The sequence below is a fragment of the Denticeps clupeoides genome, chromosome 3 (assembly GCF_900700375.1).
Source record: "Denticeps clupeoides chromosome 3, fDenClu1.1, whole genome shotgun sequence".
Lineage (NCBI taxonomy): Eukaryota > Metazoa > Chordata > Actinopteri > Clupeiformes > Denticipitidae > Denticeps > Denticeps clupeoides.
Genome location: NC_041709.1, coordinates 36543186 through 36566141, shown reverse-complemented (window position 1 = coordinate 36566141; position 22956 = coordinate 36543186). Strand labels below are relative to the sequence as shown.

At 49.0% G+C, this 22956-nt stretch overlaps 1 protein-coding gene across 1 annotated transcript in view; it reads right to left on the bottom strand.

The window, feature by feature from the left end:
• Positions 1 to 1634: 1634 nt before the first annotated feature.
• The window catches only part of grin2ab (glutamate receptor, ionotropic, N-methyl D-aspartate 2A, b), a 37044-nt gene continuing 15722 nt past the window's right edge, over positions 1635 to 22956 (bottom strand). Inside the window, 13 exon segments of the mRNA XM_028971981.1 lie at positions 1635 to 3001; positions 3003 to 4703; positions 4906 to 5144; positions 5285 to 5472; positions 5650 to 5810; positions 6076 to 6305; positions 6371 to 6496; positions 6597 to 6750; positions 7666 to 7831; positions 7940 to 8142; positions 12369 to 12483; positions 16741 to 17183; positions 17379 to 17534. Of these exon segments, the coding sequence (XP_028827814.1) occupies positions 2762 to 3001; positions 3003 to 4703; positions 4906 to 5144; positions 5285 to 5472; positions 5650 to 5810; positions 6076 to 6305; positions 6371 to 6496; positions 6597 to 6750; positions 7666 to 7831; positions 7940 to 8142; positions 12369 to 12483; positions 16741 to 17183; positions 17379 to 17534 (4122 nt within the window). The 3' untranslated portion in view covers positions 1635 to 2761.

Genomic DNA, 22956 nt, shown 5'->3' with positions numbered 1-22956 from the left:
GTTGGTTTTGAGGGGTTTAGATCTGTTTGGGTTTGATGTCTGTAAATGTTGATGGTTTAGTTTTTTTATGTTTTTGAGAGGTCTTGTTGTGTTGGGTTTGGTGATTTTGAGGGGGTTTGATGTGTTTGTTTGGTGGTTTTGATGGATTTCGATGTGTTGGTTTTGAGGGGTTTAGATCTGTTTGGGTTTGATGTCTGTAAATGTTGATGGGTTTAGTTTTTGATGTTTTTGGGAGGTCTTGTGCAGTGTAGGGATTGTATGGTTGTGTGTGTGTGTTTTAGTGAGGGTTGGGGTGATGATGCCCTTTATGCTCGATGCTGACTGACATTTCTTATTCCCAGGCTTCATGCTGGAATATCTGAAAGTTAAATGACTTTTTAACTACATAATTAATAAAGACACACAAACACCGCAGAACTACAGGGGCATTTCTATGGTTCTAGAGCTGTAATAAAAGGAACAGCAGTTGCCCTATGGGATATGCATATGGTCCATCTGTGTGTCTGTGTAAATCATTACGCATAATTGTAAAAGGATAGAAAGGGCTTCTTCATGTGTGTTCTGTAAGAGTTGAAAGATAAAAGAATGGTGTGTGTGTGTGTGTGTGTGTGTGTGTCCGTGTGCAGGACAGATGTGAAGATGTTTATCTCTGTGCTTTGGTCATTAAAATGTTGCATATGGAGTGTGTCACTGCAAATTAGGACATCCACAGTCACAAGCATAAGGATGCTGTTGGTGTGTGTGTGTGTGTGTGTGTGTGTGTGCGTGTGTGTGTGAGAGAGAGAGTATAAATGTGCAAAACTGGGGCACAGAGTTATCAGACACACTTACAGATGTGCCTTAAACCCTAACAAAGAGAAAAGCTGTAAGATTTTCTTCTGTCACTTTCATTCTCCTCCTGTCCCTTCTCTCCATCTCATTCATTTTCTGCTTCATCCCTCAATTTCTTCTCATCCTCTTTCCTTCATCCCTCTCACCTCATCCTGTTAGTCATCTGTATGTTTCTGTTTCATCTGCAGCATTTCTATCTCCTCTCTTCCTTCCATCTTCTGTGGCATCCCCTTCTCTTCTCACTCCACCATGTCACTGAAATGTAGGACTGTGAGATATCTGGAGACTTTATGGGATAAGCGACACTGTGAAAGTTAAATACGGACACACACACACACACACACACACACACACACACACACACACAGACTGTAATTAAAGCTGTGCTGGCTCCAGGTGTGTTACAGGCAGCAGACAGGCAGCTGCTTTGCAGGTTGTGTGTCTCTGGTGAAGAAACTCATCCCACCGAGGCCCCGAGGAGAGCCGAGAGTCCGACATTCCGGCTGACCGCATTCCCGCTGCTGCAGGCTCACCCTGCAAAGCTCCCGAAATAACAGCACAGCTCCGAAAAGCAGGCCAGTCCCCACACACACACACACACACACACACACACCGTCCGACCGCCGCAGGATCACTTCCACAAACCCGGCCTCACCAGGAATCGCTCCATCAGCGAATTGGCCAGTCGCGGCGGCCCCGGTGATCGAGGAAGAATGTAAAATGGCGTTCAGGGTCCCCCAATTAAACGGTCAACACTTAGTGGAACGTGTTTGTGAAGAAAGCAACGGTGGTGGTGCAGAAACGTGTTGGAGATACCACACTTTAATGGTTGAAGAGCAGTTAAATCCAGGGTACAACACGGCCCCCGTGAACCCTTTGCCGTTACACACACTCTGGAAAGCCGTCTCACAGAAGCATACACGGACGTGGACCTCCGACCCGGGTCCAGTGTGAGACGTTTACTCCCGTACAACAACTTTGTGGATGCTCACAAAAACCAAAGAGAAAATTCGAGAAAGTGTCACCACACGATTCCAGTTAACATGCCATTAACGCGTTTTTTTGTCAATTACATTTAAAAATAAATAATTCCATGTGTACAAATGAGGACTCGATCCTAGCAAAACTACTGATTTTCATACGTCAGGGTTTATATTGCGGCCCGACACTGTGCATAAGTCCCTTCCGCTGCCGCGGTGCACCCTGGGAGTGCGAGTCCCGTCCGCGGGCTGGCTGTTGGTGGGTGGGGACGCCGCCGCCTGGTCTCGTTCGTTCCAGCGCCGCGGTTTTTTGGCAGTGTAGGAAACTGTGTACAAAGTGCTTGGCTCAGAGAGTGAATGACTCTAGAAAACAACATTAGGTAGTAAAATTTAGACACCGGTGACTTGGACCGTGTGTCCGGTTTCCTTGTGGTGGATTTGTGCTTTAACTTGGTTTAAACCCCGCCCCCCCCTGATTCTTACTCATTGCATGCAGGTCCTAATGGATGGAGCACAAAAACGTCAGGAGAGGAGGAGGAGGAAGATGGAAGGAACCACACTCCTCCACCCGCATGATCGGTTACAATAAGAAAACGTGTTTAGTGCAAGTTAGAAATGAATAAAAATAAAGGACGGCTGGTCTGTGTGTCCATGGTCTCTTTGGAAGCGTTTGCAGAGTCACGGCTCCTTACAGCGACTTTGTTTTTTGACCTTTTGATTATTGTGGAAGACACAGAGCCACTGGTCGGCGGTGACCTGATGTGAACTTTTCCTCGGCTGCTGACGTGGTCACCACTGCACAGTTCCGAGAGGTGGGAGGAATGGACCGATCCTTTGATGAGCTCCCCGCCCCCCGCAGCTTTGGGCGCGGCGATGCTGCTCTAGTGGTGTTCCATGGACAATTCTAGAAGAGAAAAGGAAATTGGACGTCTCGCTCCATCCCGCTCTGGTTAGACGTCAGACTCGATGCTGGGCATTCTCTTGTAGACCCTGCGGGCCCCTCCCGCACTCATGGCCCGTGGGGCCGGGTAGGTAGCGGTGGGCGTGGCTGGAGGCGGCGCTACATAAGGCATCACATGCTCGGAGTACAGGAGGTTGGAGTTGAGCGGATGTGAGCCTAATGTGAGTGGCACCAGCTGCTTGTAGATGTCTGTGGAGCTCCGTCCGTGGGCCAGCCGCTGGTCGTCCCTCAGAGGTCTGGAGGAACGGGTTCTCGGTGGGCCGGTCGGGGTACAGGGACTTGCTCCTCCTGCCCACCCCGAGTCCACTGACGCCCACACCCGCCAAAGTGTGGTTAAGGTGAGGCGACACCGGCGTGGCTGCCTGCTGCGTGGCCTTGCCCCCCCCGCCTCCATCCAGGCTCTGGAGGTTGGCGTAGGGGCCGCCGCTGTCCTGCAGACTGACCCGGCGAGAGCCGGCCTTCTGAGGAAGGTTCTCGTACGAGTGCTGCCGGTGGACCAGGCCCTCGCTCTGGGGCAGGTAGTGGCTGATCAGGCCGTCTCCTTCCTGGGCGTGGGACAGGTCGCTCTGGGGAAGGTAGGCCATGAAGGACGGGGAGTCGGGCGCGGGGATGTAGGAGCTGAATGCTCCTGCCTGGGGGGCGGCGAGGCCACCCTGGGGCTCTGGGTGCAGGAAATGGTCTTCACTGATGTCGTAGAGGTTGGCGGAGTGCAGGCAGGCATCGCAGCGATACTGAGGGGAGCGCACGGTGTACAGGCCCGAGTAGCTGGACACTTTGGACAGGCAGCTGCGGCAGTGCGTCTGTCGGTGGTCCTGACTTGTCCCCAAGGGTCCACCCGTCCCAGCGGGACCTCCGGAGCCCAAGCCCGAAGATGCACCAGGCTTGCTGTAGGTGTTGTACTTCTTCTCCTTAGCTGCTGCCGCCGCCATGACGTCAGGGTGTGGCTGGTCCTGAGAATGGGGAGGGCTCAGAAGCAGGCTGCTGTTGAGCTGCAAAACTGGCTGCTGCTGCTGCTGCTGCTGCTGCTGGGGGGGTGGCGGCTCGCCGGAGCGGTTTTTGTGGTGGTGGTCGCTGAAGATGTCGGGGTAATGCAGACCAGGCTGGTCCTGGTCCAGGGAGGAGTTGATGGTGTAGACACCGCCCTGGCTCCCTTGGCTGCTCTGGCTGATCATCTGGTGGTGGGCGCCATGGTTACCGCTGTGGTTGCTCTGGATGCTCCCGCTTTGCTGGCTGCGAAGTGTGGAGATGTCCAGGTCACTGAGGTCGCGTGGAAGGCGACTGCGCTTGCGAAGGGTTTCTTTTGCCTTGTTCATGTGACCTTTGGCCTCCATGTCAGATGAGAGGTCAGGACGGGGAGGAGCCTCCTCAGGCAAGTAACGCTGACTCTTCATTTGTAGACGAGGTTCCAGGGGCGGGGCTGACGTTATAGGCGAGGTGTCATCACCAGGACCCGGCACCGGGCCCTGACGCAGCGTCTCTACCGACTTCTTCCACAAGGCACGGGGCTTTGAGGCGGTGGAGTTCCGGGAGGAGCTGTCCGTCCCAGCTCCATCTCCACCCGACGCAGAGCTGTGAGGGGCGTTGCTGATGCTGAGGGTCCGTTGGCCGGACAGCAGCGTCGCGTTGTTCAGCAGGTCCTTGTGTCGGTTGCTCAGCAAACTGCCAGTGTTGCTGTAGACGGGGTCTTTGGGCACCAGGCTGTTGGCCTTGGCTCCTCCTCCCATGAGCTCCAGAAGGCCGGTGGTGTGGGGCAGCAGGCCGGTGGAAGTGGGTCGGTTCGGGGACGTGAGCTTGCTGCCTCCCCCTCCCAGGTTGGTGATCTCTTTAGCTGACTTCAGCAGGTGCAGCATGTTGGCCTGGGGGCTGAAGTCCAGCTCAGGAGGCTTTTTCTTCATCTCAATGTGAACCCCGTGGATGCAGCTCCATATGCCCTACAGACAGACGCAGAGGGAGATAAATAGACCAAGTAGAGTAGTGGGGGGTGGGCCGGTGGAGGACGTGGTCTGAACAAATCTCCTTATCCTACCTAGAGCCTCCTCTATATTCACTGGCGTCTGACTGGGTTCCATGCGGTATTTCCACTAGACATTAGTTAGACTGCGTGAACATCGTGACATGATGGCTGGAACTCACCCTGCTGATGGTGAAGAGCAGGCCAGGCCGCCCGGAGCAGAGGCCGGTGAAGCAGTAGCGCAGCCTCCAGTAGAAGAGGTGCTCCCAGATGAAGGTGATGAGGGAGAGAGCCATGGCTGCAGCCAGCATGTAGAAAACCCCGGCCATGTTATCCACATCCAGTTGGGAGCTCATCACTTCATTCTTCTCGTGGTGACAGATTCCCGTCAGCCACTGGGCTTCCAGCTCCTCCATCTCTCCTGGAGACACACGGATTGGAACATGGATTCAACCTGGCCTCAGATATCCTTACAATATGAAGCAGAAGATAACTGGCCTGCAGACATCAACCTGCCACCACTGTGGAGCAGTGAAAGAGAACCAAGAAGACGCGAGATACCGTCTCCGATGATGCTCAGAATGGCCAGGTCCACGTGCCGCTTCCAGTAGGAGCCCTTCTGTAAGGCGATGCCATATCCGGTGGTGGCGAAGACGTAGCCGCTGCCGATGGTGACGAGCTTGCAGCCGTCGTCCCGGCCCGCCATGTAGTTCAGCACAGCCGCGTCGTAGATGAACGCGTCCAGCTTCCTGCAAACAGGAGGAGCATGGTGTAACAGAGCTGATGAGAAAAAGTGGCTCATGTGGCAGCATCATTATAAGCATCAGTAAATTGTACTAAACTTGTATATCTGGAGGAACGTTGCAGAACCCAGATTTGAAATGCCTTCTAAATACACCAACAACATCTCCTGAAACGGGACTCACCCGGTCTTCAGGCTGACGAGCGCGTCCTGCACCCCCGTCTGGTGGTACTTCACCATGTACTGGTGCATGTCCGGGTAGTTCTTCCGAATGTTCCGCTCGGTGCTGCCGTTCGGAACGGTCCCGAAGCGGAACGGAGGGGAGAAGGAGTACGGGCTCTGGAACTGTGGGAGGAGAGCCGGACATCAGGCAGCAGAAGTACGAGCGACTTTCTGGGCTTCTCCCCCCTGAATTATGAACTTAAAGGCCAGTCCTGCCACTCTTCATGAAGCTATCTGACAGTCTGCAGAAGAGCATCGTATTCCTTCAAATATTTATCAATCTCTGCGGTGTCAGGACGATTTACTGCCTGTGAAGACTCAATTCTGGAGAACCTCCCAACCAGCAGAAGATGGAAACCTGGCTGAGGGGAGGGTGGGAACCACAGACCTTTTTGTCACTGAGGCCGGTCACTTGGTCCACAAACTCCTCCTGGATCATGAAGGCGGCGAGGTTAGCGGTGTAGCTGGCGAGGAAGATGACCGCGAAGAAGGCCCACACCGAGACGATGAACTTACTGGTGGTGCCACGGGGGTTCTGCACCGGCACGGAGTTGTTGAACACCAGGCCCCAGAGTAGCCAAACCGCCTTGCCAATGGTGAAGGATGGGCCATGAGGGTCTGAAAGCACAGGGCATGGTGTAAGGAGGCCCGCCTCGATCTTCTGCTCATGGCGCAAACGGTACCTTTGCCCTGAGCGAGGTTTCGGTTGAAGCCCAGAGGACTGATGAACTCGAACAGGAAGACAGAAATGGCCGTTACGATCAGCAGCATGACAAACATCATCACCCAGACCGAAGCACTGAAGGGCTCTGGGAGGAGATGAGAGAGAGAGAGAGAGAGAGAGAGAGTTAAAGAAACCGAGTGTGAGGTCGAGTTCCCGAGAGAAACGACACCAGAAAAACATCTTACCCAGAAACGCAGAGGGCGAAACAGTCCCGTTGCTACGGGACACCATCACGCTGATTCCCGTCTCGACAAATGGCACGGAGAAGTCTATGACCTCTGACCTTTCCTCGTTTATGGTAAGAGAACCAACAGCCATGATGGCCTTCTTGTAGACGACCTAAGACGAAGACGCAAAACGGCCACGGTTAATCCCCAGGGGTCAACCTGGCTCCTCGGTACCTCTAATTAGGTGGAATTAAGTGATTAGTGACTCTGCCAAAGGGACCCTGGATCCCGTGAGGGAAGCACCAGATGTTCCCTGCTGGAGACGCCTGTTTACTCCACAGAAGCAACGACTGGTCAGCATTCAAACCGGCAGAATGTCCATCAACGCACAACTGGATCTTCTCGTTCCGATTAGCATGAAACCAGTGACCTTCCTTACACTTGTCATCTTTTAAAAATGGATCCATGAATCCTGAATTACTACATTGCAGCTGGCGTAAAAAAATGATAAAAATTAATAGTGATAAAAAAATTGTTTTATTCCCCAAAGTTTACAATAAACTACAATAAAGACAAATTTCTACCTCATATTTTACAATATTACAGTAAGGCAGTATTACAGAAGTTACAGAGCTTTATTGTCATTTCAGCTACATGCATGTTATACGGTACGTAGTGAAACGAACCACCTGGTGCTACATGTAACGTTTAAACAACGTTACGTACTGACATAAAGTAACCGTGCGACACAGACAAACTGGCTCCATGAAGTACAAACATTTCAGGCAAACCAAACACGGAGACAACAAGAAGACAGACAGACAGACAACTAGTGACATGAATAATGTAAAAAAGAGTGCAAATATTGCTGTGCAATAATAGATGATGAAGTATAAAACCGGTAGCGTGTGTGTGACAGGTGTCTGATGGCCTGTGGGATGAAGCTGCTTCTGGAGAACATCCTGAATAACGGGAATAGACTCGAGCATCTTGAAAAATGGAAATATGGTGAAAAAGGTCATTTAAACCAGAATGTAAAATGACACATACAGTGAAATATTGTTATGTTGAAATCCAGGAGCCTCACCTCCCCCACCATGCCATTCCATACGTTGTTGATCTTCTTGCCATGCTTGCCGTTGGTCACTAGGTAGAGGTCGTAGGTGAACTTGACGTTGCGGGCAATCTTCTTCAGGATGTCGATGCAGAAGCCTTTGCAGCACTGCTTAACGTAGGAGCCTCCTGTGGTGTTGCTGCCACAGAAACGAGAACAACGCAGGAAAGAGACTTTCATTCGCACCACAGCACCAGTAATATCAAGCTCATGTGAACACCTGCAGTGTTCTGGATGAGGTCCTCACTCCTTGATGTGCTTCCTGCAGGGAACCGAGTTGCGCATGCAGGTCCCAGTGAGGATGTCCACGTCGTCCACGATGACGAAGGGCTTCTCCTCTAGAGTCACAATGCTGAGGTGGTTCTCATCCGACTCCGTGTCTCCAAACGAGTTGTAGCGTGGCCACACCGGGAACTTCAGGACCAGGGACTGGTTTTCCCAGTGGCCCATCTACACACACCACACACACACACACACACACGATTAAAAGTGGTGTTCAGCGGAGCTGCTTGCCGCCTCTAATTGAATTAACAGAAGCTTGATGACACAGTGGAAATGGGTGTAATTACTCTGTGTGCTTTATGTGTGTGTATGGAAGTGTGTGTGTTTGTGTGTAATTACGTTCTCTTGGGTTTGAGTCACGATCACAGCAGTCTAATCTGCAGCTGCCAGCTCTTCCACTGCAAGAGGGGGAGGTGTGAGATAGACAGTGTGTGTGTGTGTGTGTGTGTTTGTGAGTGTGTGTGTGTACACATTACTGACAAAGAGATAATATGTATGTTATTATAATAATGATTCTGTTGAACACAAGGAAGCAACCAGTTTAGCATGTGTGTGAGTGAGTGTGTGTGCACACTGGTGTTTTCTCAGTGGGGTGTGTTAATACCCGTTTGACACGTTACTTCTTCATCGATTTGAAGTGTGAGATTATTAAAGTCACACAGTTTCGGTGTGTGTGTGTGTGAGTGTGTGTGTGTTGGGAGGGTGTGTGTGTGTGTGTGTGTGTGTGTGTGAGTGTTGGGAGGGAGGGGGCGCAGACGCAGTTGTGGCTCATTAAGAAAACAAGCGAATACACAGTAAATGAGAACTGGCTGTGACGAGGGATGAAGGATGAAGGGTTGGAGCTCCCAAACATGCCATGTCAGAAGAAACCTTGACCCCCCCTTCCACACAACTGCTCAGCACCAATAAACCAATGCTCAGTTCACAAGACGAGACCAATCCCAGCTTCATTATGGTTGAAATGATGCCTATAAGACTCGGGTAAGGAAGGGCTCTCCAGATCGAGACCACAGACAGTAATGTCTGCATCCATAATGCAGTGAATGGAAATGCATAATCCATTATGATGCATTCATTATGAATTATAGCACTTACTGTGGTAATTTCACTCCTGAAAATGTAAACAATGAATTATAAATTGTTACAAATAGGGTCTTTAAGCAATTCTTTCCACTTCCTCACTAAAAATTGTTGTGAAACACCATAAGCACCAGCAAGGTTCATGCGCACACAGGACAGAAGGACTGCTTCTGGACAAAAGGTCAGATGGAGGATTGCCATTGTGCCATGGAACAGGTGGGTACAGGTGGGCATAGGTTTAATAAATGGGACCCATGCAGAACTCAACTGGTTGTTACTCAGGTGAAAACTCAAGTGATAACTGGACACATTTCTCCTGGACCCTGATTTGCAGTTTTAAAGCCACTTGTGCTGTTTAAAAGATTCTAGTGAGGACTTAACAGCTGAGAACCTCCTGAGATTCCCCCGACAAGGAACCAATGCCCAACCAGAGTTATGAGCTGTGCGGGTGACGTGGTCGGTGTAAAGTTATGAGCTGTGCGGGTGACGTGGTCGGTGTAAAGTTATGAGCTGTGCGGGTGACGTGGTCGGTGTAAAGTTATGAGCTGTGCGGGTGACGTGGTCGGTGTAAAGTTATAAACTGTGCGGGTGACGTGGTCGGTGTAAAGTTATAAACTGTGCGGGTGACGTTGTCGGTGTAAAGTTATGAGCTGTGCGGGTGACGTGGTCGGTGTAAAGTTATGAGCTGTGCGGGTGACGTGGTCGGTGTAAAGTTATGAGCTGTGCGGGTGACGTGGTCGGTGTAAAGTTATGAGCTGTGAGGGTGACGTGGTCGGTGTAAAGTTATGAGCTGTGCGGGTGACGTGGTCGGTGTAAAGTTATGAGCTGTGCGGGTGACGTGGTCGGTGTAAAGTTATGAGCTGTGCGGGTGACGTGGTCGGTGTAAAGTTATGAGCTGTGCGGGTGACGTGGTCGGTGTAAAGTTATGAGCTGTGCGGGTGACGTTGTCGGTGTAAAGTTATGAGCTGTGCGGGTGACGTGGTCGGTGTAAAGTTATGAGCTGTGCGGGTGACGTGGTCGGTGTAAAGTTATAAACTGTGCGGGTGACGTGGTCGGTGTAAAGTTATGAGCTGTGCGGGTGACGTGGTCGGTGTAAAGTTATGAGCTGTGCGGGTGACGTGGTCGGTGTAAAGTTAGAAACTGTGCGGGTGACGGTGGTCGGTGTAAAGTTATGAGCTGTGGCGGGTGACGTGGTCGGTGTAAAGTTATGAGCTGTGCGAGTGACGTGGTCGGTGTAAAGTTATAGCTGTGGCGGGTGACGTGGTCGGTGTAAAGTTATGAGCTTGTGCGGGTGACGTGGTCGGTGTAAAGTTATAACTGTGCGGGTGACCGTGGTCGGTGTAAAGTTATGAGCTGTGCGGGTGACGTGGTCGGTGTAAAGTTATGAGCTGTGCGGGTGACGTGGTCGGTGTAAAGTTATAAGCTGTGCGGGTGACGTGGTCGGTGTAAAGTTATAAACTGTGCGGGTGACGTGGTCGGTGTAAAGTTATAAACTGTGCGGGTGACGTGGTCGGTGTAAAGTTATGAAGCTGTGCGGGTGACGTGGTCGGTGTAAAGTTATGAGCTGTGCGGGTGACGTGGTCGGTGTAAAGTTATGAGCTGTGCGGGTGACGTGGTCGGTGTAAAGTTATGAGCTGTGCGGGTGACGTGGTCGGTGTAAAGTTATGAGCTGTGCGGGTGACGTGGTCGGTGTAAAGTTATGAGCTGTGCGGGTGACGTGGTCGGTGTAAAGTTATGAGCTGTGCGGGTGACGTGGTCGGTGTAAAGTTATGAGCTGTGCGGGTGACGTGGTCGGTGTAAAGTTATAAACTGTGCGGGTGACGTGGTCGGTGTAAAGTTATGAGCTGTGCGGGTGACGTGGTCGGTGTAAAGTTATGAGCTGTGCGGGTGACGTGGTCGGTGTAAAGTTATAAACTGTGCGGGTGACGTGGTCGGTGTAAAGTTATGAGCTGTGCGGGTGACGTGTCGGTGTAAAGTTATGAGCTGTGCGAGTGACGTGGTCGGTGTAAAGTTATGAGCTGTGGCGGGTGACGTGGTCGGTGGAAAAGGTATAAACTGTGCGGGTGACGTTGTCGGTGTAAAGTTATGAGCTGTGCGGGTGACGTGGTCGGTGTAAAGTTATGAGCTGTGCGAGTGACGTGGTCGGTGTAAAGTTATAAACTGTGCGGGTGACGTGGTCGGTGTAAAGTTATAAACTGTGCGGGTGACGTGGTCGGTGTAAAGTTATAAACTGTGCGGGTGACGTGGTCGGTGTAAAGTTATAAACTGTGCGGGTGACGTGGTCGGTGTAAAGTTATAAACTGTGCGGGTGACGTGGTCGGTGTAAAGTTATAAACTGTGCGGGGTGACGTGGTCGGTGTAAAGTTATAACTGTGCGGGGTGACGTGGTCGGTGTAAAGTTATAAACTGTGCGGGTGACGTGGTCGGTGGTAAAGTTTATAACTGTGCGGGTGACGTGGTCGGTGTAAAGTTATAAACTGTGCTGGGTGACGTGGTCGGTGTAAAGTTATAAACTGTGCGGGTGACGTGGTCGGGTGTAAAGTTATAAACTGTGCGGGGTGACGTGGTCGGTGTAAAGTTTATAAACTGTGCGGGTGACGTGGTCGGTGTAAAGTTATAAACTGTGCGGGGTGACGTGGTCGGTTGTAAAGTTATAAACTGTGCGGGGTGACGTGGTCGGTGTAAAGTTATAACTGTGCGGGTGACGTGGTCGGTGTAAAGTTATAACTGTGCGGGTGACCGTGGTCGGTGTAAAGTTATAAACTGTGCGGGTGACGTGGTCGGTGTAAAGTTATGAGCTGTGCGGGTGACGTGGTCGGTGTAAAGTTATAAACTGTGCGGGTGACGTGGTCGGTGTAAAGTTATAAAGTGTGCGGGTGACGTGGTCGGTGTAAAGTTATAAAGTGTGCGGGTGACGTGGTCGGTGTAAAGTTATGAGCTGTGCGAGTGACGTGGTCGGTGTAAAGTTATAAACTGTGCGGGTGACGTGGTCGGTGTAAAGTTATGAGCTGTGCGGGTGACGTGGTCGGTGTAAAGTTATGAGCTGTGCGGGTGACGTGGTCGGTGTAAAGTTATAAACTGTGCGGGTGACGTGGTCGGTGTAAAGTTATGAGCTGTGCGGGTGACGTGGTCGGTGTAAAGTTATGAGCTATGCAGGTGATGTGGTCAAAGTCCAGGTTTGAAATCCCAAATGTGTGTCCCTGAGCAAGACATTTAACCCTGAGTGTCTCCAGGGGGACTGTCCTTCTTACTACTGATTGTAAGATACTCTGGATAAGGGCTGTAAATGAAAATGAGTCTTGATGAATTTTTACCTTCTCCCACTCTCTGTCAGTGTTGAGTACGAGGACCACCAGTTTGGGGTTGTTCTGGTATCCATCATCTGTAAAGGACAGGTCACGGCCTTCCAGAGATACACCCATCATGTACCTGAAACACACACCAACACCTTTCTAATTTTCTGGAGCAGAAGAGATGGAAAATAGAATGCAGTGATGAAGAGTAGACTGCGAGAGGAGCAAGAACAGTAGAGAAACAGTGTCAGTCTGTATCCTCTCTTTATCCATTCAGTAACTCGAGAACATGTCCCAGTTGAGGTCCCCACTCAGTCCTGTGGGTTCTGAAATCTGTTTCATGTTGGAATGACTGTGTGACTGCACATTGGGGGGCTTGGTTCATCACACCATCAAAGCTTCTCTCCTGATGTCCATGATTGTTCCACAGAATATGTTCCACTGCTGGACTATGGGACCATCTCATCTAATTTACATGTAACATTCAAGCAGTCATGCCAATCAATGGCAGATGTTTTGCTAATAGTAGTAGTGGTAGTAGAAGTAATAGTACAAGTAGTAGTATAAGTTATAATATAAGTAGTAGTAGTAGAAATAGCAATAATAATTTTAACAGTCGCATTAGTAATTGTTGTTGTTGCAGTAATTTTAACAGTAAAAGTAGAATTAGTATTGGTAGTAGCAGCAGTAGTAATGGTGACAGAAGCATTAGTAATAGTAGTAGTAGTAATTTTAACCATAAACGTAGAATTAGTATTGGTAGTGGTAGTAGTAGTAACGGTAACAGAAGTATTAGTAATTGTAGTAGTAGTAATTTTAACAGTAAAAGTAGAATTAGTATTGGTAGTAGTAGTAGTAGTGGTGACAGAAGCATTAGTAATTGTAGTAGTAGTAATTTAAACCATAAACATAGAATTAGTATTGGTAGTGGTAGTAGTATTAATGGTAACAGAAGTATTAGTAATTGTAGTAGTAGTAATTTTAACAGTAAAAGCAGAATTAATATTGGTAGTAGTAGTAATGGTAACAGAACTATTAGTAATTTTTTGTGTAGTAATTTTAACAGTAAAAGCAGAATTAATATTGGTAGTAGTAGTAATGGTAACAGAAGTATTAGTAATTGTTGTAGTAGTAATTTTAACAGTAAAAGCAGAATTAATATTGGTAGTAGTAGTAATGGTAACAGAAGTATTAGTAATTGTTGTAGTAGTAATTTTAACAGTAAAAGTAGAATTAGTATTGCTAGTAGCAGCTGTAGTAATGGTAACAGAAGTATTAGTAATTGTAGATGTAGTAATTTTACCGGTAAAAGTAGAATTAGTATTGGTAGTAGTAGTAGTAGTAATGGTAACAGAAGTATTAGTAATTGTTGTAGTAGTAATTTTAACAGTAAAAGTAGAATTAGTATTGCTAGTAGCAGCTGTAGTAATGGTAACAGAAGTATTAGTAATTGTAGATGTAGTAATTTTACCGGTAAAAGTAGAATTAGTATTGGTAGTAGTAGTAGTAGTAATGGTAACAGAAGTATTAGTAATTGTTGTAGTAAAAGTAGAATTAGTATTAATATTAGTAGTAGTATTCCTCCTGCTAATGAGTATTTGTGCTGTATGCATTTCAAGTGTGGGCCAGCATGACTGTGTGAGTGTTTGTGCGTGTGTGTGCGCGCCTTTTTGATCATCTCTTGTGTTTTTTTCTCATGTGTGATATATATAAATGTGTGTATGTGTGTGTATGTGTGTGTGTGTGTGTGTGTGTGTGACAGAGACGGAATGAATCGATGTTCTGGACCATGCACAGCGAAATGGAGTTTAGTTTCAGAAACTAGAAATCAGGTCTCTCTACACCGCTGTGTTTGTGTGTGTTCCTTACATCATCCATTCTGATTCCTCTAACTCAATTCCACAGTTACCATGGTTACAGCAACGACCCACGGTCACCACAGCTACCACCTCAACCCACAGTCACTATGGTTACCACAACATGCCTCCCCCAGTGTGTGTTTGTGTGATGTGGAAACCGGGTGTAGCGGATCGGGGTGTAATGGTGGATCCATCCACATGTGGTCATGCTGTTTGTCATGAGATGATGAACTTTTATGGCCCCGCCCAGAACGACACGCCCACCTCCATATCACCTCCCCAGACGTGATATGATCTTAACACACGTCCACATTTCCTGAACAGGAAAAGGGTGTGAAAACAAAGCCCGAAATATCTCCAAAAATCATGCAAAGAGCAGGAGAACTTTCTAGATTCCTTATTGTCCCACTGCGACAACACAAATACTTTACTATTACTTTACTTTTACTTTACTTTTACTTTGCAGACGCTTTTATCCAAAGCGACTAACCAATCCAGCGACGAGGGGAGAGAATAAGAGAAACGGCCCGAAACCGACTGGGCAGTAAAGCCCATTTCAGTATGATGTCATTAAGAAATGACAGATTGGAGGTATAAAAGCGGGCGGGGCGCTTCATGTTCATCACTGCGGTCCTGAGGGAGGCAGCATTCGAAAAAGGACGTGAATTGATCGCCATACGTTCTGGCGACATGTTGCGAGTCTGTGTAATAAAAAATTCAGCAGCAGGTCACGGCGGCGGTGGCGGTGTTGGTGGCAGGTTGGCGTCTGCTCCCCTGCACTGAATGGGCCACATTTGGTCACCGCCATGAGCGCTGGCTGTTAGCAGATGGAAAAAAAGAAACTCGTTCAGCGAAATTCTGGTTCTGAGCAAAGTGCTTTCAGAGAACAACTTTAGAAGAGTGCATTCTGGGAAATGGGTGGGGAAGGGTACAGAGCACACAGAGCAGAGACAGAACAAACACCACTGATCTGGTCCCACCTCAGTCCTTCACGTGAAGATGAGATAAAACCATCATGTACAGAAACTGTTCCAGAAAGGTTCACTCAAGCAGCAGAAACAATGTTGATTGGACTAGAACATTATTCCCAACTTCAACACAAACATCTACAGGAAAGGGAGAAGCCTCAGCGGACCCTTATCATCAAAACGTCCAGAGGTTCTTCATTCAAACCTCAACTCCATGCTCATCCCCATCCTCAGCTCTATCCTCAGGTCCACCCTCATCTCCTCCATCTGCTCCACCATCAGCCTAATCTTCAGCTCCACACTCAGCACCATGCTCAGGCCCATCTTACATTTACAGCATTTACCAGAGGCCCTTATCCAGAGGGACTTACAATCAGTAGTTACAGGGATTTGGGATTTGAACCTGGGTCTTCTGGTTCATAGGCGAGTGTGTTTCCCACTAGGCTACTTCCACCCTAATCCTCAGCTCCACCATCAGCCCCATCTTCAACTCCACCCTCAACCCCATCCTCAGCTCCACCATCAGCACCATCTGAATGAGCGTGTTTGGTTAACAATGTCAGTCATCCTGCGATAACGAAATAAAACTACTCGATGTGACCAGGTTGCACTCAGCATTGAATACGTATCTGGGCAACGTTCTCGAACAGCAGACAAGCTGTCGCTGTATGTGCTGGGAATTTGTTGTAACGTTTTAGCCTATTTTTTATTTTTGACACCATATTTAGTCTTGTTACATGATGCATTTTGTTATTGTTATCATCACATGACCAGCATTCACGTCTCGTCTCGCCCCGCCCCGCCCTTATCACGCCAAAAAGCTTTGTTGAAGATATTTTGTAATATTTTTTTTTGATGAAAACACAACTCCACACTCAACCCCATCCTCAGCTCCACCCTCAGCCCCATCTTCAGATCCACCTCCAGCTCCATGTTCAACCCCACCTTCAACCCCATCCTCAGCTCCACCCTCAGCCCCATCTTCAGATCCACCTTCAGCTCCACGTTCAACCCCACCTTCAACCCCATCCTCAGCCCCATCTTCAGATCCACGTTCAACCCCATCCTCAGCCCCATCATCAGCTCCACCCTCAGCCCCACCTTCAGCTCCACGTTCAACCCCACCTTCAACCCCATCATCAGCTCCACCCTCAGCCCCATCTTCAGATCCACCTTCAGCTCCACGTTCAACCCCACCTTCAACCCCATCCTCAGCCCCATCCTCAGCCCCATCTTCAGATCCACGTTCAACCCCACCTTCAGCCCCATCTTCAGATCCACCTTCAGCTCCACGTTCAACCCCACCTTCAACCCCATCCTCAGCCCCATCTTCAGATCCACGTTCAACCCCACCTTCAGCCCCATCTTCAGATCCACCTTCAGCTCCACGTTCAACCCCACCTTCAACCCCATCCTCAGCCCCATCCTCAGCCCCATCTTCAGATCCACGTTCAACCCCACCTTCAGCCCCATCTTCAGCCCCACCTTCAGCTCCAACTTGAGCTCCACATTCAAGTTCACCTTCAACCCCATCTCCTTATCTCCACAACCAGCCCAGCAGCTCACCTGCGGAGGGTGCTGGGCGGGAGTTTGGGTGTCTCCGCGTCCGGCGGCGTGTTGCAGCTGGCTGTAGCGTCTGGGACGCGTCCCTGCTCGCGGTGCATGGCGGCGGCGGCGGACAGGAGGACTCCCACGCCGTCCCTCACCCTGGTCTCCAGCGGGTAGTCCCAGTCGTCGTACGACACAGAGATCATGCCCGGCAGGAAGACGTCCGGGGTCCACTCCGTGTTCCCGGTGGTCAGGCTGGGGACGATCCAGACGTAGCCGGCGCCGGTGAGGCCGAGCGAGCGCGCCTCCTCCAGGATGTCCTCCGCCTCGTCCTTCGAGCTGTACAGCAGGATGACGGGGGACTGGATGCGCTTCAGCTGGACGTGCGCCTTGGCGTCCGCGTCCGTCCCTTCCAGAGTGACCACGCTCTGCAGGTCCCAGCGCACAAAGCTGTGGTCCACCTGCACAGGAGGAGAAACCAGAGCGAAGATACTTATCTTACTTTCTCGATTCACAACCTTCTACACCACCTACACTGTGTATCGTGCGTAATGCTGATCATGATGATGATGATGATGATTATTATTAGAAGACACACACAGATCATCTGCACTATAAACGGACTTGAAGCCAGAAGTTGGACGTTGGAGACCAACCGTGGTGCGGAGGGTGGTGATGAACTCCTGGTGGCCCGGGAACTTGCTGGTAACGATGGAGAAGACGTGCCAGTCGTACTCCTCCATTATGGCCAGCATCAGCAGCGCCTCCTGCTGCAGCGAGGCGGAGAACTGGAAGAACGACGACTTTGCATCCTGTCCAGGAGCAGAAACACAGACGGACAGAATCAGACACCAGAACGAGACCTTCACAGCTCAGGGAGAGAAACGTGGACCATGTTCAGAATAATGGAAATGGAGCATGAGGAGAGCTGAGGACCAACATTTCAGCAGGACCATCTAGAATGTTCTGAGCGCCCAGGGACCCTCAGCAGGCGAAATGAGTTTGTGATGAGGTGGGCCTGGCGGGACCCTGGCAGAGTGACATCATGCTGGAGATGTAGCGGTCATTACACAGCAAACATGAAATTGTGCATGATGGGTCATTAACTATGGAGAACCTTGTACATAATGCATTTAACACGACGCACACTGATGCACTTCTGCTCTCAGCAGACATGAAGGCAACATACAGCTCCGGAATTCTGAACATGTGGTGCATGTTGGAAAAGAAGGACTGCTGTCAGATGCTTCTGGAATGTTCCTGCGCTCACGTTGTGCGGGTCATGTGCAAAGTGGCGATTTTCTTCTTACTGTTCTCCATGTTAATCATGACAAACATCTCACACACACATCCATCAGAAAGGAACACTCTGTCGCTTCCTTATATAGAAAAATATGAACATTTGTGACATTTCATCCCTAACATCTCACCACGTTCAGAAGGTTCCTCTTTCGACCAGGTCATCACCTGCACTGGGTCAAGTTCAGGTCTGACTGGCTATTGACCAGCAGATTCCTCTCTCTTCTCACACACACACACACACACACACACACACTTCTATTCTATTACATTAGTGATATTATAGTGCATTATTGTGAAGAACAGGCTGGACGTGGTCAGTCTGTGATGGGAGTGTGAAGTCAGCCATGGCAACCCAGACCATCTCACATTCTCTCCATCATGGACTGCAGGCTGTGTGTGTGTTATCATCTTCATTTCTGTTTAATGAACAGATTCTCTGATCTTCTTCAGGTCCATGTTTGCTGTTCGCTCGTGGTGGACCTGACAGAGCTCCCCAGGTCTCCATCTGGGTTTTAGTACCCGTGAGCCACAGCGGTGGACCAGTCACCAGGATCAAGTGGCAGGAGGCGCCAAGGGGCAGAAGTGGCTTGAGAAGCATGAGAAGGTGACCAGGATCACAGAGGCAGCTGAGGTATTAATGCAATAGTGGAGTCAAGTTTGACCTTTAACCCCTGGGAAACTAAAACCACTGTATAGATTAGAACATGTAGATGATGGTGGTCTTTAATAAAGAATAATGAGATCAGATAGTTAGTAGCTGCAGCTGTGATGCACAAGTTACACACACACACACACACACACACATCATTAGAGAACCACAGAGGCTGACTGAATCCTGACTGATTCGTATCTCCTCACACACTCCTGTCTGATACACACCTTCTCTATCAAACACACGTCACATCGCGCCTCTCTACCCGCCATCTTCTGTCCAGAACGCGAGAGAGGAAGAGGAGGATGAGGAGGAGAGAATAATCAGATGATTTGACTTGGTTGCCCACGCAGGAGCAGACGCTTCAGTGACGGAGTGAGCGAGAGAGAGAGAGAGGGGTGTGTGTGTGTGTGTGTTAAAAGACTGAACAGAGTGAAAGTTGAAAAGAAAAAAGGGAAATCAGAAGATTGTGGGGTGGGTACCCCCTTCCCGAACACACACACACACACACACACACACACACACATATCAAAGAAATAAAGATGGATTTTTATAGCAGAGCAGCCTGAGGCCAAAACTCTACTCTCCTCCCTCTCATCTCTCTCTCTCTCTCTCACACACACACACACAGTAGAGATAAGTTACACAGCTGCATGTTACACACCTTTCACACCTGCTCCTCACTATGATACACGCATGAAATAGTCCTGTGTATGTGTGCACACGTCTGTACCCGGAGCTGGGTGACACAATATACGGTTCCGTCGGTTCTTCTGATGCCAGATGGAGAGCAAAGACACCGGCGATAACAACCAGTTTATTACGGTATAAAAGCAGGACTGTGGCTTCATTTTCAGCCATTTCGCTCTTCTCTAGTGCCACTTCACGCGGTTCTCCCAGCGCAGAACCTGCAGAACCCTGCAGAACCTGGTCTCAGGTGAAATGTGGATTGTAGTTTCCTGTTTCTGGGGGACACGCCCTCTGTCATGATGCTCCACTGAACCCATAACATTCGTACATAAGACATAACTAAAAAGTCATCATCCGCCCAGACCAGCCTAGAGCACACACACACACACACACACACACACACACACGTCATGATGTGATGGGTCTCAGCAGATTTCAGATGGGAGTGACCAGAGAAAAGTAATAAAATAATAATAAAGTGAAGTGATTGTCACATGTGATGCACAGCAGCACAGCACACGGTGCACACAGTGAAATTTGTCCTCTGCATTTAACCCATCACCCTGAGTGAGCAGTGGGCAGCCATGACAGGCGCCCGGGGAGCAGTGTGTGGGGACGGTGCTTTGCTCAGTGGCACCTCAGTGGCACCTTGGCGGATCGGGATTCGAACCGGCAACCTTCTGATTACGGGGCCGCTTCCTTAACTGCTAGGCCACCACTGCCCCAAAAAAAAAAAAGTGGAGACAAGATGAATAAAGTAATAAATAACGAACACACAGCGCTGTCATATCACCACAGTTCTAACAACAGATATCTACATATAACACAAATCTACACACTTCTACATGATGTGTGTGTGTGTGTGTGTGTGTGTGTCACCATCATCCCACATGCCGCATCCTTAGTGCTGTCAGGAGACACCCTCTCCTCCCGTCGCCTGGGTTACAGCGTTCTGGCAGCATCTCAGAAATCCAGCCAGTTCAGCTCCAGGTACAGGTGTGTGACTCTCAGCCAATCAGAGAGGAGGAGGAGACGTGCGGCGCTCCCAAAATAAACACATCAAGTCATGCGAACACACACACACACACACACACTGTAACACACACACAATGCTAGGCAGTCCATCACGAGAGAGTACACCTGAACAGAGTTCACTTCAGAGGACCATGTTCTCCAGGGTGACCCCACTGTGGGGGACTCGTAAAATAAGGTGCACTGATTCACTGTGTGCTGCGCTGCGGTGGATCACTTTCCCTTCACTCAAAAATTACCTTTCAGTTGGCAGCAGATCACACACACACACACACACACACAGTAATACGCACATACTAACACACACACACACACACACCGTAATACGCACATACTAACACACACACACACACACACACTGTAATACGCACATACTAACACACACACACACACACACACACACACCGTAATACGCACATACTAACACACACACACACACACACTGTAATACGCACATACTAACACACACACACTGTAACACACACACTCACACTGTAATACGGACATACTAACACACACACACACACACACCGTAATACGCACATACTAACACACACACTGTAACACACACACACACACACACACCGTAATACGCACATACTAACACACACACACTGTAACACACACACTCACACTGTAATACGCACATACTAACACACACACTGTAACACACACACTGTAACACACACACACACACTGTAATACGCACATACTAACACACACACTGTAACACACACACACACTGTAATACGCACATACTAACACACACACTGTAACACACACACACACACACACACCGTAATACGCACATACTAACACACACACACTGTAACACACACACTCACACTGTAATACGGACATACTAACACACACACACACACACACACACCGTAATACGCACATACTAACACACACATTGTAACACACACACACACACACACACTGTAATACGCACATACTAACACACACACTGTAACACACACACTCACACTGTAATACGCACATACTAACACACACACTGTAACACACACACTGTAACACACACACACACTGTAATACGCACATACTAACACACACACTGTAACACACACACACACTGTAATACGCACATACTAACACACACACTGTAACACACACACACACTGTAATACGCACATACTAACACACACACTGTAACACACACACTCACACTGTAATACGCACATACTAACACACACACTGTAACACACACACTCACACTGTAATACGCACATACTAACACACACACTGTAACACACACACACACACTGTAACACACATACACACACACACTGTAATAAGCACATACTAACACACACACTGTAACACACACACACACACACACTGTAATACGCACATACTAACACACACACTGTATCACACACACACACACACACACTGTAATACGCACATACTAACACACACACTGTAACACACACACACACACACTGTAACACACACACACACACACACACTGTAATACGGACATACTAACACACACACACTGTAACACACACACTCACACTGTAATACGCACATACTAACACACACACTGTAACACACACACTCACACTGTAATACGCACATACTAACACACACACTGTAACACACACACTCACACTGTAATGTACAACAAGATTTATTTCTGATTGAGCCCAAAATCACATGTAGTTTTGTCTTGATGGGTTTCACAGGCGCTTCAGTTGACACCCAACAAACTTGGACCCTTTCTGCTCAAGGAAAACTAAGTGAAAAAGTAAAGTGACGTGATTGTCATTGTGAGACACTGCAGCACAGCACACGGTGACACCATGAAACCATCACTCTTGGTGAGCAGTGGGCACCATGACAGGGCGTACGTGGTGCAGCGTGTGGGGACGGGACCTTCATTAAGGGGACCTCAGTGGCACCTTGGCGGTTCGGGATTCGAACCCCCAACCTTCTGATTATAGGGCCACTTCATTAACTGCGAGGCCACCACTGCCCACTAAAAAAAACTCAGGTGGAATAAACGCGAGGAACCTTGTGAAGGAGTGAGTGAGAGAGGGACAGTAGGTATCTGAGCAGGGTTGGGATTAAACAGTCCAACATGGAGAAAGGATCTGTCCATATTTGGAGGTGCTGGACAGTGCAGAGCAGGATATAGTCCAGTGTCTTGGTCCATAGTGTCCATATTGGTCCATCTGAAGATCTCTCTCTCTAATGTTCATGCACTGTAACAATAAGAAAAAGCTGCTCCTCCCGGAGTCAGCGGGAAGATTGAAGACAACGGGCCACGCCCCCGAGCTCTGCCCACCTGACAATATAACCAGCTCTGGTCAGAAGATGGCTGGTGATGAACGGTGAAGAGCAACAGATGTGCTTAAAATCTTAGACAGACAGGTGGGTGGAGCTGAAGAAGGTGCTGGTGAAACATCAGAACAACCCCCAGAACATGTAATTACTGCTGAGCTTCCCTGAATACACACCCTCACACACACACACACACTCACACGCACACACTCATTTACATTTACAGTATTTACCAGACGTCCTTATCC